General features: G+C 39.9%; 1 protein-coding gene across 5 annotated transcripts in view; it reads left to right on the forward strand.

The window, feature by feature from the left end:
• Window positions 1-9,813: 9,813 nt before the first annotated feature.
• The window catches only part of UPRT (uracil phosphoribosyltransferase homolog), a 144,665-nt gene continuing 138,120 nt past the window's right edge, over window positions 9,814-16,358 (forward strand). For 2 of the 5 annotated variants that reach the window (XM_034648789.1, XM_034648787.1), the window contains exon 1: window positions 9,814-10,389. In XM_034648789.1, the coding sequence (XP_034504680.1) occupies window positions 10,019-10,389 (371 nt within the window). In that variant the 5' untranslated portion in view covers window positions 9,814-10,018. The remainder of the gene's footprint in view (window positions 10,390-16,358) is intronic. The other 3 variants (XM_034648791.1, XM_034648790.1, XM_002930129.4) reach the window with 2 other exon arrangements.

Consider the following 16,358-nt stretch of genomic DNA (forward strand, 5'->3'; position numbering starts at 1 on the left):
TTTCCCTCATCTCTTCTATCCAGTGCAGGAATGGAATTCCTACTCTGTGCATTAAAGCAAAAATAAAGGAAATTAAAAGCATACAGATTTAAAAGGAAGAAATTCAATGGCCCTCATTGGCATACGACATGTTTTTCTATTTAGAATCTCAAGGAATCTACTGGGGGAAAAGCCTCCTAGAACTAATAAATGAGCCTAGCAAAGTTGCAGAATATATGGTTAATATACAAAGATCAATCATATTTCCAAATTTAAAACACCACAGGATTTATAATAGCTTCAATAAAAAATTGAATATTTAAGCATAAGTCTAACAGAGATCTAAATAACAGATTAATGATATTAGCTTTTAATGGTAGATGGAAACCTGAATAAAATAGGGTCCCACCTATTAGAGAACTTGCAATTTAGTAGGGGACAAATATATGTACTCAAATAGGCACTGAGTAGTTTGTGACTATTTCACAAGCAAGGTATTAATAAGAATTTGTATGAACTTTGAGGAGGAAGAGGTTGTACCCAAATAGGAGATTAGGAACCAGAAATTTAATTGCACCTTGAAGGATGGGTAGGATTCAGGTAGATGAAGGAGCAGAAATTGTGATAGGAAGAAGGAATGTTATAAACTCAGTACATAAATGGGAAAATAACACAATTTATGTGGGGAATGGTAAGCAGGTCTTACAGAAACATGAAGTTCTAGTAAGGAGTTCTGAAATATTAACTAGAAACAAGCTTTGGGGAGGTATAATGTGCTTTGAGTATCAGCTGGTACAATTTGGATTGCATTCAGTTTAGAATAGGGAGCCAGTAAAAGAAAGCATGTGTTTATAATTGCTCTCTTACCAAAGTAACAGGAAATAATGTGAATGCCCTAAGAGGAAGTTCTAGGCTTGCATGGGTAGTAGGCATTTGTAGAAGAGTTGCCTGAATATAGGTTTACAGTGCAGTTGTTACAGTGTCAGTCTCTATGTAAACAGGAGTTGGGGGCTCAGTTTGCCAGGGAATACAGGGGGATTATGAAGAATTACATTTAGAAATTGTAAACCCAGAGATAAGTATTTAACTGATTAAGAACCAGAGGGCAAAGGTGGTTGAAACAGGCATGGGGAGAGAAACTCACTGAAGTAAATTTGGAGAGTTAAATTGATCTAAGAAACAAAGGGGTAGATAGGTGAACAAATGGAAAAAATAGTCATGAATGGAGCAGAAGGGGGGCAGTGGTCAGGCAAGATAGGCTTGCCTGAGGGCCAAAAAATCTTTTATAACTGAATTCCAATGTACATGGACATACTCCTATCCTGTCATTCACCCCAAAACATTACACATTCCAGACATAGTAATCTGTTCAACATCTACTAATCTCACCATTCATTTCAGGCTTTCATGCTTTTGCACATGCATTTTCCATCTTCCCTTAATGTTTGTCCCTCTTTCAGCCATCCCTTCATCCCTCTTCTACCTGGCATACACTACTCCTCCTTTAAAGCCTAGTTCAAATATCACATCCTTGGTGAAACTTTAGGCACAGTTAGAGGCCCCCTTCCTTGTTCAAATCTCTTTTAGAGCATGTTGTATTGTTGCTGTCTTCCTCCCTCATTAAACCTTGATCTCTTTATGAGTTGAAATTGTCTTATTTATCCTGTATCCATAGTACTTGACATAATGCCTGGAACATGGTATATAGGAAATTGAATTAATTAATCAGTTAACTAATCAATTAACTAGTTCATTAAAAAAAAACCATGGGTTTCAATCTTCCTTGTTTGAAAGGGAGCTTACTCTAGTCATTGATATTAACTCTCACCATGGATTTTCCCCTGGAGGTGGAGTATGTTATACTCTGTAATCACATTGACTATGAATCATACTGGTTGGTAAAAAATACCAGTGTCTCCAAATTTATCAGCTGCAGGGATCAGATAAGAAATATTTGTTTCTTTACCTTGTTGCTCTGGTGAATTCTCAGAAAGTTTAGATGAAGAATCAGTGGTGGGTGATTTGCAAAACAAAAACAAAAACACCCCCCAAAAAAAAAAACAAAAAACAACAGCTCTGAACTGGTATACATAGGTATGGGTATTCAGTTCCCAGGGCTTCATTTTAGGTCTATAACTGTTCCATACCACAAGGTCCTTAAGACAGCTATGTTGAAGTAGGAATTCTAACTAATCCAAACCATGAATAACTTCTTTCTTTAATCAGATATGGGCGATAACGATGATAATGATTACCAGAGAGGCTGAGTTTGGCTGGATAATTCCCTGAAGTCTACACGGAGGTTGTGGTAGGAGTCTTAGGGGCCAGGAAATATTGAGGATAAAAGTGATATTGCATGGAATGGTACCTTCTGCATTGCAGAGGAATGATTTGTTTTTGAGATAAAGCCATACATTGGAAAGGATATTCATTTTTTAAGGTTTTGAGTAACACTTAAGGACTAGTTTAGATATAAATATTAATGTATTCTGTCTGACCATCTGAGAATAATCTACTGAGGGTAACTTTCACCTTGAGGGGAAGAAATAAAGATATTCAAAATAGAATTAGGAGATAGTGACCTTGGCCTGCAAGGACCTGATTCAGAAGCCAGTGGAGAATTCGAGAGACATTTTTGAAAGCCATGAGTGGTGTCTTATAAACTTTTGGTTAAGGTATTGAGCACCACAAAAAAGGGAGTCTTATTACAAAATAAAGAGAGTTCACAATAAAGCCCTAGATACTATGGCACAAGAGGTTGAGGTTTTACTTAAGAGTTTTTGAAAGACCTTCCTGCCTTCTAATTGATTCCCCTACCAAACAGACCATTTCATTTGCCTCTGAATGGAGTTCCGTATTAATTATATTGGAAAAGTTGAAGCTAAGGTTTCATGACGTAGACATAGAATGTAGATTTGTTTCCTTAGGTTGAATATAAAAAAGTGCAGAGGTATGACTTCAGTACTGTATTAGGCCAAGTGCAAAAACAGAAAATATGTCAACATATGAAAGAGTCTTTCTATAAGGAAGATAATCTTATGTTTGGTATTAATATGAGATAATGATGAATGGGTCTCATCAACACTTCTTTGTTGCAGCCCCAAATTTATGTAATAACTTACTCCAAAGCATAAAACATATAACAAATAAATATGAAGATTCAGGCCCTCATTGTTTCTGCTGAGAAGTTAACTGTTAATCTTACTGACATTTCCCTATAAGTGACAGGTGGTTTTCCTCTTGCTGATTTCAAGATTTTCTCCTTGTCTTTAACGTTCAGCATTCTTACTATGATATATCTGTTTGTGGGTCTCTTTGCATTTCTCCTACTTGGAATTTGTTGAGTTTTCTGGATGTGTAGATTATTGTTTTTTCTTTTTAGTAAATTTGAATTTTCAGCCATTCTTTAATTTTTCCCCCATCTCTCTTCTCCTTGCACTCTTGTTATGTGTATATTGGCGTGCTCAGTGGTGCCCCACACTACTCTGAGGCTCTGTTCAGTTTTCTTCATTTTTTTCCCTCTCTGTTGTTCAGCATGCACAATCTCTATCAACATCTCTTCAAGTTCATTAATTCCTTTTTTCTTCTAGTTTGAATGTACTGTTGAACCTTTATAATGACTTGTATGTTTTTAGTCATTGCACTTTTCAACCTCAGAAATTTTATGTTTTTTTAAACGTATTGCATGGTGCACTGGGTGTTATATGCAACCAATGAATCATGGAACTTTACATCAAAAACTAGGGATGTACTGTATGGTGACTAACATAATATAATACAAAATATTATTATTAAAAAAAGAAATATTTTTTAAAAAATTTTCATTTATTTGAGAGAGAGAACGAGTGGGGTGGGGAGGAGCAGTGGGAGAGGGAGAAGCAGGCTCCACACTGAGCAGGGAGCCCAATGCGGGACTCGATCCCAGGACCCCAGGATCATGACCTGAGCCAAAGGCAGACACTTAACTGACTGAGCCACCCAGGTGCCTCAGAAATTTTCTATCTCTTTATTGACATTCTCTATTTGATGCAACATAGTCATCATATTCTTCTTTATTTAATCAAGTTTTAGTTCAGTTCTGTGCATATATTTATAATGGCTACTTCTAACTCGTATCTGCTTAATCTAATATCTGGTCACTCTCACAGGCAGTTTTTGTTGCCTGTTTTTTTCTCCCAGTATTTAGGTCATATTTTCCTGTTTTTTGTTTTGTTTTGTTTTGGTTTTGGTTTTGTTTTGTTGTTTTGTTTTTTGTTTTTGCATGACTTGCAATTTTTTTAATTGGAAAATGGACATTTTAGGTAATATATTATAGCAACTCTGGGTACTGTTACCCCTTCCCTGACTTATTACTGTTATTTCCTTATTTCCTTGTTTAGAGCCTGGCTGAGTTGTTTTTAATAAAGTACGTTTCCTCCCCTAGACTCTAGTGTTAAGTCTCTGATTGTGCTCCTCAGGGAAGCACAGCTTTGGGTATGTCACAATCACCATAGGATAACAGTAGTTCTGGTAGAGTTCTCTGCCACTTTTTCCCTGACCACATCCAGCTGTTGAGCTCCTATTGTTTACAACAATGCCTGGGGCATAAATTCTACCACAAACTAATTTAATCAAATTGTGGCTTCTCTGAAGGAACAGTTTCTGAGATCGGTGTATGATTTTTTCCTTAAACCCAGGCGAGCTCCTGCCAGCTGTCTTATTCCCCAGTTCTCTCCAGCATACTTGCTAGCCTGTATTCTATGCTGTATCTTCATTAGATCCACACATCTCTTCCCAAATCCCCTTACCACAATCTCCGTTGTTTTTGAGAGGGTTCTTAGGTTTAAACATCTGTATGCTCTGTTGCAAATGAAGTCAATTCCTTGGGGAAAAGATTGAGCGCTGTTTTACAGCCTGCTTCTGCTCCTCTCTCCCCATGCCAAAATCTCTGAGCTGGAGCTGTGAAGCCAGTAGTGGGGACAATGGTGAGCTTCCCTGAGTGACACACTCGCTCTAGGAGCTGATGCTCAGTGGATGGGTGTCAGTAGTCTGACAGTAGTCAGTTTGCCTCTCTTGATGTCAGGGGAAGAGCTATCAAAGCTCCAAGACTCTGTGTGCCATGCCCAAGGTAGAGCCTCTATGTCATCATGGATGTTGTACAGAAGGGAGTCCCTACCTCTTGAACATGGCTGTCTAAGACTTGGCCCTAACAATCGGTAGGTGGGGGCAAGATGAGAAATCCTACATCTCCTGAGGAAAAAGCCTTCCAGTTGGGAACTGCAGTGAGAGGGAGTCATGTATTCTCAGCTGCAGCAGTCTGGAGTGGAGTGCCCAGTTTGCTGAGGTGGGAAGTGGAGAGAGAAAAAGCAGTCTTGATTCACATACCACATACCACATTGTTTCTTAATTTTTGTAGATTTTCTTGGTTAGATGTTTCTTTTTGTGCTGTTTGCTCTTAGGAACATTTCCAGACTTGAACATTTTTTAAAATAATTTTTACTATTTTCACTGGAGAGCAGGTTAGCAGAGCAACTCACACTGCCATGCCAGAAGTGAATCTTTCAAAGTTCTGACTAAACCTTTTCTTTTTTTTTTTCTGTCTAATCCACTCCCTTGATTTCACCCAGTCTCATGGCTTTAAGTATCAACTATACACCTATGACTCTCAAATTTACATCTGAAAGAACCTTTCCCTCTAAATTTGTGTCATTTAACCCACTTCCTAGTTAACATCTCCACTTGGATATCTAATAGGCATCTCAAACTTAACATGTCCAAAATTGAACTATTGATGTGCCTCATCCTAAAACCTGCTTCTTCACAGTCTTCGCTGTCTCAGTAAATACAATTTCAAATTTCCCCATTGCTCTGGTCAGAAATCTTGGAGCCATTCTTGACTTCTTTCTTTCTCAGTCCACATCCAATCTCCTGGAAAATTTCATAGGCTTTATTCTTAACATATTTCATGATTTCCCCACTTCTCAACCCCTCCAGCCAGGTCCAAGCTACTATGATCTTTTCCCTGGATTGTTGCAGTAGCTTCCTAATTGGTCTCCTTGCATCTGGACTCCACGTGGTTCTTCTCCTTTCTATCTCCTAACATGCCAGAGTGATCCTGTTAAAACCTAAATCATCGTATCACTTCTCTGCTTAAAACCATCTGATATCTACTCATCTCAGAGAGAGTTTATGCTCGTACAATGGCCAAAAAGGCTCCGTAAAATCTGCACATCCCATTCTCAGTTTACTCTGACCTCATCTGATATTACTGCGGCCCCTCATTCTGCTCCCTTCTTACTCTGCTCCTAACACACCAACCACGCTTGTACCTTGGAATCTTTGCACTTGTTATTCTCTCACCAGGAGCACTTCCCTTAATTATCTTCATAAATTCCTTCCTTTCCTCCTTCAGGTCTTTGTTCTTAAATCTCATGAGGGTTTTTTGGTCACCCCATTTAGATTGCTGCCATGGGACACCTGGGTCACTCACTTGGTTAGTCGTCTGCCTTAGCTCAGGTCATGATCCCAGGGTCCTGGGATCCAGCCCCACACTGGGCTCCTTGCTCAGTGGGGAGCCTGCTTCTCCCTCTGCCTGCCACTCTCCCTGCTTGTGCTCCCTTCCTCTCTCTCTGACAAATAAATAAAATCTTAAAAAAAAATCTCTGTTCCTGCACTTACTACCTGTGTGACAGTGTCAAGTTAATTTCATTACATTTGTTTTGTTATCAGTAAAATAACAGATAACAAATAGATAACAAATACAGCCTACCTCCTAAGGTTGTTAAAGACTTAAATGAGGTAACTAAAGCATGCTGCATAGAAAATAAGAGTTTATATTAATATGAATTCTCTTTTGCCTTCTCCCAACTCTACTACTCATGATGTAACTCTAAATTAGTTCCCTAAGTCTCAATTTTCTCACCTATAAAACAGGAATGATAACACTGAGCCTTAATACTCCACAACGTTGAATGAGATAACCTATATATAAGTGCTTTCTAAAGGTACTACGTAGATGTATGTGAAGGATTTCTATTGATACAAGCAATTGGTTTGTTGCTTCCCATAATTTTTAGGGATTATATCAAATTTAGAGCTCACAACCTAAAATGAAGTTTACAGTCATCTCAATTACTACAGGAGTATTTTCCAGCTTTTGCTTTATCTGGCTTCATGCCTCCATAAAAAAGTGAGCAAGAGAGCTAAATTCAAATTTGTCAGTTCTGTTATTAGCATTTTTGGTTTAGGTTTCCATGCTGTTTAATATTGTCTTTTGGTTTTCAAAGACCCATACTCTCCATGACCTCTACCACCATGGAGAATTTCAAGATCTTCACTCATTTCTCTATGTATCTGTTCTAGCACATAGCAAAATGCCTGGCAAAGAGTAAGGGCTCAAGTAGTATTTGTTACTTGAATGATTTCATGGTTCTGTCGGTTTGTGTGAAGAAGGCTGCATTTGAAGTCAAAAGACTGGGGTTTCTGTCTTGGCTCTGCTTCTTTTTGGATGTGTGACCTTGGGCAAGTCACTTTAGGAAAAAGAATCACACAGATAAGATCGCTAAAGGGGGCTTGGTAAAACTGCAAGCTTTTTTTAAAAATATTTTTTCTTATATTATGTTAGTCACCATACAGTACATCCCTGGTTTTTGATGTAAAGTTCGATGATTCATTAGTTGCGTAACACCCTGTGCACCATGCAATACGTGCCCTCCTTACCACCCATCACCAGCCTATCCCATCCCCCCCCGAAGCCCTCAGTTTGTTTCTCAGAGTCCATAGTCTCTCATGCTTCATTCCCCCTTCTGATTACACCCCCTTTCTTTATCCCTTTCTTCTTCTACCGATCTTCCTAGTTCTTATGTTCCATAGATGAGAGAAACCATATAATTGTCTTTCTCTGCTTGACTAATTTCACTTAGCATTATCTCCTCCAGTGCCATCCATGTTGCAGCAAATGTTGAGAAATCGTTCTTTTTGATAGCTGAATAATATTCCATTGGTATATATGGACCACAACTTCTTAATCCAGTCATCCGTTGAAGGGCATCTCGGCTCCTTCCATGATTTAGCTATTGTGGACAGATGCAAGCTTTTTTTTGAAAATAAAGGAGAGAATGCATAGAAGCGTTTTGTAAATTACAAAGCACTAAATTTTAGGTGTTATTATGATTATTCATTAGTGAATTGTGCTTTAATAGCATCTTAAATAACTAGATACATAGATTTGCTAACGATTATTGGTTAATATAGGTAAGTGTATGTATGGATATTGCCTGTAAGAGTGAAAACACAAGACACATTAGCAATTGTACCGTCCTAATTCATATTCTGCGGCATTGAGAACAAAGCCATTTAGAAACTAGACAAAAATGACTACAGTACAGTTTTAGTCCTGGAATATCTCACTACACCATTTTAAATTTATTATTTCCCTTAAATTACTGGTAATGAAACAGTACTGTACTGCAGTGTTTTCCTTTAGAGCGTCCATTGACTAAATAGCCAGATTTGTTTTTTAAACCCAGTGACCCTTTGAACTACATTCAGTACTAGGTGGAAAAATGCACAAGCTTTCAGAAGTGACTGGGATTACGATTCTAGGCTGCAATTCTTATCATCCAATCAAATTTAAACTCTCTATAATTATAGCTAATGGTGTACTGACTTAGAGGGTCAGGAACAAAGCAGGGAAAATAGGAGTGAAACAAAGGAATAAAAATACCATTAATACCAATACCAAAACAAAAAACAAACAAACAAATCGAAAACAGAGAGCCAGATCAAGGTTCAAGTCCCACCAAAGGCCTGGATATTCCTGGTATCTGCTGCTCATGTTACTCTGAATCTCTCATGTGTTGCTTATGTGGCTCTGTGGAAAAGGGAATTTTAAGAATTGGTTTTTTTGGAAGGCAAAATAGAATTACTGAATGTCAAAATTGGAAGAACATTTAGGAGTCAAATAGCTAATGCATCTCACTTATTGATGGGGAAAGGCAAGTCCAGAGAGGGAAAGGGACGTGTTAAATGCTGCTCAATAATTTTTTTAGCAGAATTAGCAGGTTTCTTACTTTCACGTTACAGCTCTTTAAAAAGGAAGCCTGTAAATCACTTTCTTACAGCGTGCCATTAAAAAAATATCATAATTGCTGGGTTGCTTATTAAAAACAAAGATTCTTTCCTCCTTTCTGGGATCTACTGGATCAGAATCTAAAAGGTAGGCCATGAGAACCTGCATTTTAACAAGCTCTCCAATTGTTCTAATACACACTGGTGTTGAAAAGTACTGCTGCCTAGACATTCTTTCTCAAAAGAATCAAAAAGTGTCTTTCCAAGTACTTAAAATAAACAAAGCGGTCGTGGATCTGAAATGCTGTCACAATCCCCATGGTAACCGTTCAGTGTAGGTCTCAACGAATAAAGACAAGGAAAACTCTAGTGGTCAAGCACACTTGGGAAGCTGCAGTTTGTAAAACAGTCTAGTAGACGGCGGGCTCTTTAGCAGCTTGCCAGGCATTTTTTACTTCCCCTTTTGGTTACACAGACACGCTAACTGAAGATGCAGTTATTGAAGTATAATCTCTCTGCCAAGACACAAGTCTAAAACCAGTGGGCCTTATATATGTAATCCTTTTATCACTCTCCAGCCCTAGATTTTTCTGGCTGTACCACGCACCCAAAGTTTTGCATGCAGAACCCCTAAGGGCTCCCGGAAGACCCTGCAACCAACCATCCCTGGCCTCATCCCGTCCGCCCGGTTAACGTGTGGGAACCCACGCAGCGGGGGACTCCAAGGGTTAAAAGCGTTTCGCTGGAGAGTGACAGGGCGAGAAGCCAATAGTATCTAGGCAGGCCGGACGTCCGGTGTGGGCGGGGCAGGGACGTAGCGCGCCTAGGGGGACCTACGGAGGCCTGGGGGTGAGAGGGGCAACCCAGGTGAAGAGTTTGTTAGCGTCCGGGGCGAACGGGAGAGCTAATGAGCTTCGGCCCCTTCTCTCAGCTCTGCTTTAGCTTTAGGGGTCGGTAGCTGCAGGGACAGCCCGGGGCCTGGTGTTTGGCCATGGACTTACGGTGTTCGGACTCTATGCCCTGTCACGACCAGAAAGCAAACTCTGTGTCTACTCCAAGCTCCGAGCCGCTGAGACCTGGCGACCTGATCTCAGACCAAGCCGGGGGAAACAGCGCCTCCAAGTCCAAGCCGACTGTCCTCGCAGGGCATGCTCCTTGTAGCGTACCGGCTGAGCTGGAGCCTCAGGCGTGCAGCGTGGCCGGCCTCAATTCCGAGAGCAGCGGTGGCAGTGGCAACTGTGACGCACCAACCGGCGAATCCCTCCTGGGGAACCACGAAGTCTCACAGCAGATCGGGACGCAGCTTAAACTGCTGCCTATGAATGATCAGATCCGGGAGCTGCAGACCATCATCCGGGACAAGTGAGCCGAGATCAGAAGGGGAAAGGGACGTGGAGGGTATCACTAGGCGAGGGGGCGGTGGGGGGGATGGGGCAGGGATTGAGAGTAAAAGGGCTACGGGCTAAAGTTTTTGCCTCTGGAAAACTGTGGAGATAGGGCGGGGCAGGGTGTCACGTGACTCAGGCCTCCAACCCTGTCTTTCCTAGTTCTTCAGTTCAGCATGGCCCTGTAAATCCCGGGCTCCCTCTTTATGTCTTCTGAGCGAATACTAATCCTCAGCGGTTCCTGGCTGTAAACGCGCCTACGCTATCTGTCCAGTGCTGTTCTATAACCCAGAAATGGTTGCTACCCAAGGTTATGCTCTACCACAGATCACCTCAGGCTTACAAATAGAAATAAAGCAATTTCAAGGGAATTCTGTTGTGCTCAACAAGTTCTCTAACCGTTTACTGTTTGCTACTGCAAATGTGTCATTTTGCCTAAGGTCTTTTAGTCTTGGAGTTTCGGTTTTGTTAGTTACGTGGAAGCTTATCATTCAACTCTTACCAGGATTCATATTTGTAAAGTTAGAGAAACTTTAATGTTTCCTGTAGAGTTAATGGAGCAAAGGGAAGCTAAAGGAATCTTTGGCGCCCCTCCTAATCCCACAAACCAAGATAGCCAAAAAAGTAATGTTAAAATGCTATCTTGAGGAGATCTCAAAACTCATGTTGTAGGTGGGGTTTTTCAAGGGAAATACGTACCATGATGAACTACAGCTGGTTTCTATATTGGCAGCTCCTTAAATGAGCAGCTACTGCATGTCAAAGCTCTCGTTTTTCAGTGGGTGGCTTAATCTTTTAAAATGGCTGCTGGGTAAAGATGACATTCTCTAAATCATACTGTAGTAACTTTTTCTTCCTACAATTGTTAATAGGCTCCCAATTTGTTTCCTTGCCTTCAGTTTTTCTGCCTTCCACATACTCCCACACATTACTGAACAATCTTAATATAGAGCTTTGATTAGGTAACTACCCTCCTCATCAGCCTTCCTTGGCATCTTAAAGCCTATCAACTGAAGTCCAGGATCCTGACCTTGGTATTAAGGCCTCTCTTCATGATTCCTAAGAAGTATTCTGAAACATCCCTGATTCTGCTGTCCTCTGAAATTCACTTTACTCCTTCCTTTACTCCTCTGCATTTTCTTTTTTTTTTTTTTTTTTTTTAAAGATTTTTTATTTATTTATTAGACAGAGATAGAGACAGCCAGCGAGAGAGGGAACACAAGCAGGGAGAGTGGGAGAGGAAGAAGCAGGCTCAGAGTTGAGGAGCCTGACGTGGGGCTCGATCCCATAACGCCGGGATCACGCCCTGAGCTGAAGGCAGACGCTTAACCGCTGTGCCACCCAGGCGCCCCATCCTCTGCATTTTCATATCCTACCTATTCTTCAAGATCAAACCCAGCATTAAATGTCCACTTCTGTCAAGAAGCTTTCCTTTAATCATACTTCCTTACTACTGTCCCCTGGCTTTTTAAATGCGAGATTCACCTTCTGTTTTGTATGTTGTTATCTGTGTATCAGTGTTGTCTCACCTATTAGATGTAATGAATCAATATTGAAAACTACTGTGGTCATATGATCTAATAGGTGGAAATAGTGATCTTAAGAAGTAGGAGGCATAGGTTTGATATTTACAGTACGGGAAGCTGAAATGAAACACATCTGTAGAACAAAGAAAATAGAATGGTGATTCTTGTTTGTGTAGATCAGGAGTTACTTACCTTGAGTCTTGGACGCCACTGCACCCGTAGATGGGTTTCAGGGCCTTGGTGAACGATCAGAAACTATTTGGGAAGTATTATTAATTATGTGTATTTATTTATTTATTTATAATTTTTATTTTGTTGTATTAGTCAACATACAGTATATCCCCAGTTTTTGAGACAATGTTCCATGATTCATTATTTGCGTGTAACACCCAATGCTCCGTGCCCTCCTTAATACCCATCACCGGCCTATCCCAATCCCCCACGTCCCTCCCCTCTGAAGCCCTCAGTTTCCCAGAGTCCACAGTCTCTCATGGTTCATTTCGCCTTCTGTTTACCCCCCTTCATTCTTCCCTTCCTTCTCCTACCGATCTTTCTATTTCTTACGTTCCATAAATGAGTGAAACCATATGATAATTGTCTTTCTCTGCTTGACTTATTTCACTTAACATAATCTCCTCCAGTCCTGTCCATGTTGCTGCAAATGTTGAGAATTCGTTCTTTCTTATAGCTGAGTAATATTCCATTGTATATATGGACCACATCTTCTTAATCCAGTTATCTGTTGAAGGGCATCTCGGCTCCTTCCGCAATTTAGCTATTGTGGACAATGATGCTATGAACATTGGGGTGCATGTGGCCCTTCTCTTCACTACGTCTGTATCTTTGGGGTAAATACCCAGTAGTGCAATTGCTGGATCCTAGGGTAGCTCAATTTTTAACTTTTTAATGGACCTCCATACTGTTTTCCAAAGTGGCTTGCATTCCCACCAACAGTGTAAGAGGAATCCCCTTTCTCCACATCCCCTCCAACGTTTGTTGTTTCCTGCCTTTTCAATTATTGCCATTCTGACTGGCGTAAGGTGGTATCTCAATGTGGTTTTGATTTAAATTTCCGTGATGGCTAATGATTTTGAACATTTTTTCATGTGTCTGTTAGCCATTTGTATGTCTTCATTGGAAAAGTGTGTTCATATCTTCTGTCCATTTTTTTATTTCTTTATTTCTTGTGTATTGAGTTTGAGAAGTTCTTTGTAGATCTTGGATACCAGTTTTTTATCTGTAGTGTCATTTGCAAATATATTCTTCCATTCCGTGGGCTGCCTCTTAGTTTCTTTGACTGTTTCCTTGGCTGTGCAGAAGCTTTTGATTTTGATGAAGTCCCACAGGTTCATTTTTTCTTTTGTTTCTCTTGCCTTTGGAGATGTGTCATGAAAAAAGTTGCTGTGGCTGATGTCATAGAGGTTGCTGCCTAAGTTCTTCTCTAGGATTTTGATGGGTTCCTGTCTCATGTCGAGGTCTTTCATCCATTTGGAGTTTATCTTTGTGCATGGTGTGAGAGAGTAGTCAAGTTTCATTCTTTTGCATGTAGCTGTCCAGTATTCCCAGCACCATTTATTGAAGAGACTGTCTTTTTTCCACTGGATGTGTTTTCCTGCTTTGTCAAAGATTAGTTGCCCAAAGAGTCTAGGGTCCATTTCTGGATTCTCTTCTGTTCCATTGGTCTATGGGTCTGTTTTTGTGCCAGTACCATGCTGTCTTTGTGATCACAGCTTTGTATTACAGCTTGAAATGCGGCAATGTGGTGCCCCCAGCTTTGTTTTTCCTTTTCAACAGTTCTTGGCGATTTGGGGCCTTTTCTGTTTCCATGCAAATTTAAGGGCTGTTTGTTCCAGTTCTTTGAAAAATGTAATTGGTATTTTGATCGGAATGGCATTGAAAGTGTAGATTGCTCTGGGTAGCATAGACATTTTAACTATGTTTATTCTTCCATTCCATAAGCATGGAATATTTTTCCATCTTTTTGTGTCTTCTTCAGTGTCTTTCAAGACTGATTTGTAGTTTCTGGAATATAGATCCTTTATGCTTCTGGTTAAGTTAATTCTGAGATAACGTATGATTTTTGGTGCTATTGTAAATGGAATGGATTCCCTAATTTCTCTTTCTACAGTCTCATGGTTCGTGTATTGATGCAACTGATTTCTGAGCATTGATTTTGTATCCCACCACATTACTGAATTGCTCTGTAAGTTCTAGTAGTTTGGGGGTGGATTCTTTGGGTTTTCCATATAGAGTATCATATCATGTCATCTACGAAGAGAGACAGTTTGATTTCTTCTTTGCGGATTTGGATACCTTTTATCCCTTTTTGTTGTATGATTGCTGTTGCAAGGACTTCTAGTACTATGTTGCATAATAATGGTGAGAGTGGGCATCCTTGTCGTTTTCCTGATCTTAAGGGAAAGGCTTTCAGCTTTTCCCGGTTGAGAATGATATTCGCCGTAGGCTTTTCATAGATGGTCTTTATGAAATTGAGGAATGTACCCTCTATCCCTATACTCTAGAGTGTTTTAATCAGGAAAGGATGCTGTATTTTGTCCAGTGCTTTTTCTGCATCAATTGAGAGGCTCATATGGTTCTTGACTCTTTTCTTGTTGATATAATCTATCACACTGATCGATTTGCAAATGTTGAACCACGCTTGCACCCCAGGGATGAATCCCACTTGGTCTTGTTGGATAATCCTTTTAATGTACTGTTGGATCCTATTAGCTAGGATCTTGATGAAAATTTTGGTGTCCATATTCATCAGGGATTTCGGTCTGTAATTCTCCTTTTTGATGGGGCCTTTGCCTGGTGTGGGGATCACGGTGATACTGGCCTCATAGAATGAGTTTGGTAGTATTCCTTCTGTTTCTATTTTTTGAAACAGTTTCAAGAGAATAGGTATTATTTCTTCTTTGAATGTTTGGTTGAAATCCCCGGGGAATCCTTCAGGCCCTGGACTCTTGTTTTTGGGGACGTTTTTGATCAGTGCTTCAATCTCTTCATAGTTAATTGGTCTCTTTAAATAATCAATTTCTTCCTGTTTCAGTCTTGGTAGTTTATAGTATGGTTTCCAGGAAGGCATCCATTTCTTCCAGGTTGTTTCATTTATTGGCATAAAGCTGTTGATAAAAGTTTCTAATGATCCTTCCTATTTCACTGGTGTTGGTTGTGACCTCTCCCCTTTCATTCATAATTTTATTAATTTGGGTCCTTTCTCTATTCTTTTGAATAAGTCTGGCCAGTGGCTTATCGATCTTATTCTTTCAAAGAACCACTTCTAGTTTTGTTGATCTGCTCTGCTGTGCTTCTAGTTTCTAATTTATTGATCTCTGCTCTAATCTTAATCACCTTCCTTCTTGTGTATGGGTTAGGCCTGTTCTTCTGTTCCAGCTCCAGCTTCTTAAGGTGAGAATATAAAAACTGCATTTTAGATTTTTCTATTCTTTTGAGTGAGGTTTGGATGGCTGTGTATTTCCCCATTAGGACTGCCTTTGCAGTATCCCATAGGTTTTGCACCATTGTGTTTTCATTCTCGTTGGTCTCCGTAAATTGTTTAAATTTATTTTTGATTTCCTGGTTTATCGAGTCATTCTTGAGCAGGATGGTTCTTAGTCTCCACATGTTTGAGTATCTTCCAAATATTTCCTTGTGGTTGAGTTCCANGTCAGTGGGTTAGGCCTGTCCTTCTGTTCCAGCTCCAGCTTCTTAAGGTGAGAATATAAAAACTGCATTTTAGATTTTTCTATTCTTTTGAGTGAGGTTTGGATGGCTGTGTATTTCCCCATTAGGACTGCCTTTGCAGTATCCCATAGGTTTTGCACCATTGTGTTTTCATTCTCGTTGGTCTCCGTAAATTGTTTAAATTTATTTTTGATTTCCTGGTTTATCGAGTCATTCTTGAGCAGGATGGTTCTTAGTCTCCACATGTTTGAGTATCTTCCAAATATTTCCTTGTGGTTGAGTTCCAATTTCAGAGCATTGTGGTCTAAGAATATGCAGGGGATAATTTCAATCTTTTNGGGATAATTTCAATCTTTTGGTATTGGCTGAGACCTGTTTTGTGTCCCAGAGCATGATCTATTCTTGAGAATGTTCCATGGGCATTTGAATAGAATGAATATTCTTTGGTTCTGGGGTGTAGTGTTCTATATATATCTATGAGGTCCAACTCGTCGAGTATGGCATTCAAAGCCTTTGATTCTTTGCTTAGTTTTTGCAAGGGTGTTCTGTCTATTACTGATAGTGGGGTGGTGAGGTCCCCTACTATTTATGTTTTTTTATCTATATGTCTCTTTAACCTGGTTAAGAGTTGGCTTTTGTGTCTTGCTGCTCCCCTGTTGGGGGCATATATATTAATAATTGTCATATCCACTTGTTGAATACTTCCTTTAAGAATAATATAGTGCCCTTCTGT

Source organism: Ailuropoda melanoleuca, chromosome X (genome assembly GCF_002007445.2).
Source record: "Ailuropoda melanoleuca isolate Jingjing chromosome X, ASM200744v2, whole genome shotgun sequence".
Classification (NCBI taxonomy): domain Eukaryota; kingdom Metazoa; phylum Chordata; class Mammalia; order Carnivora; family Ursidae; genus Ailuropoda; species Ailuropoda melanoleuca.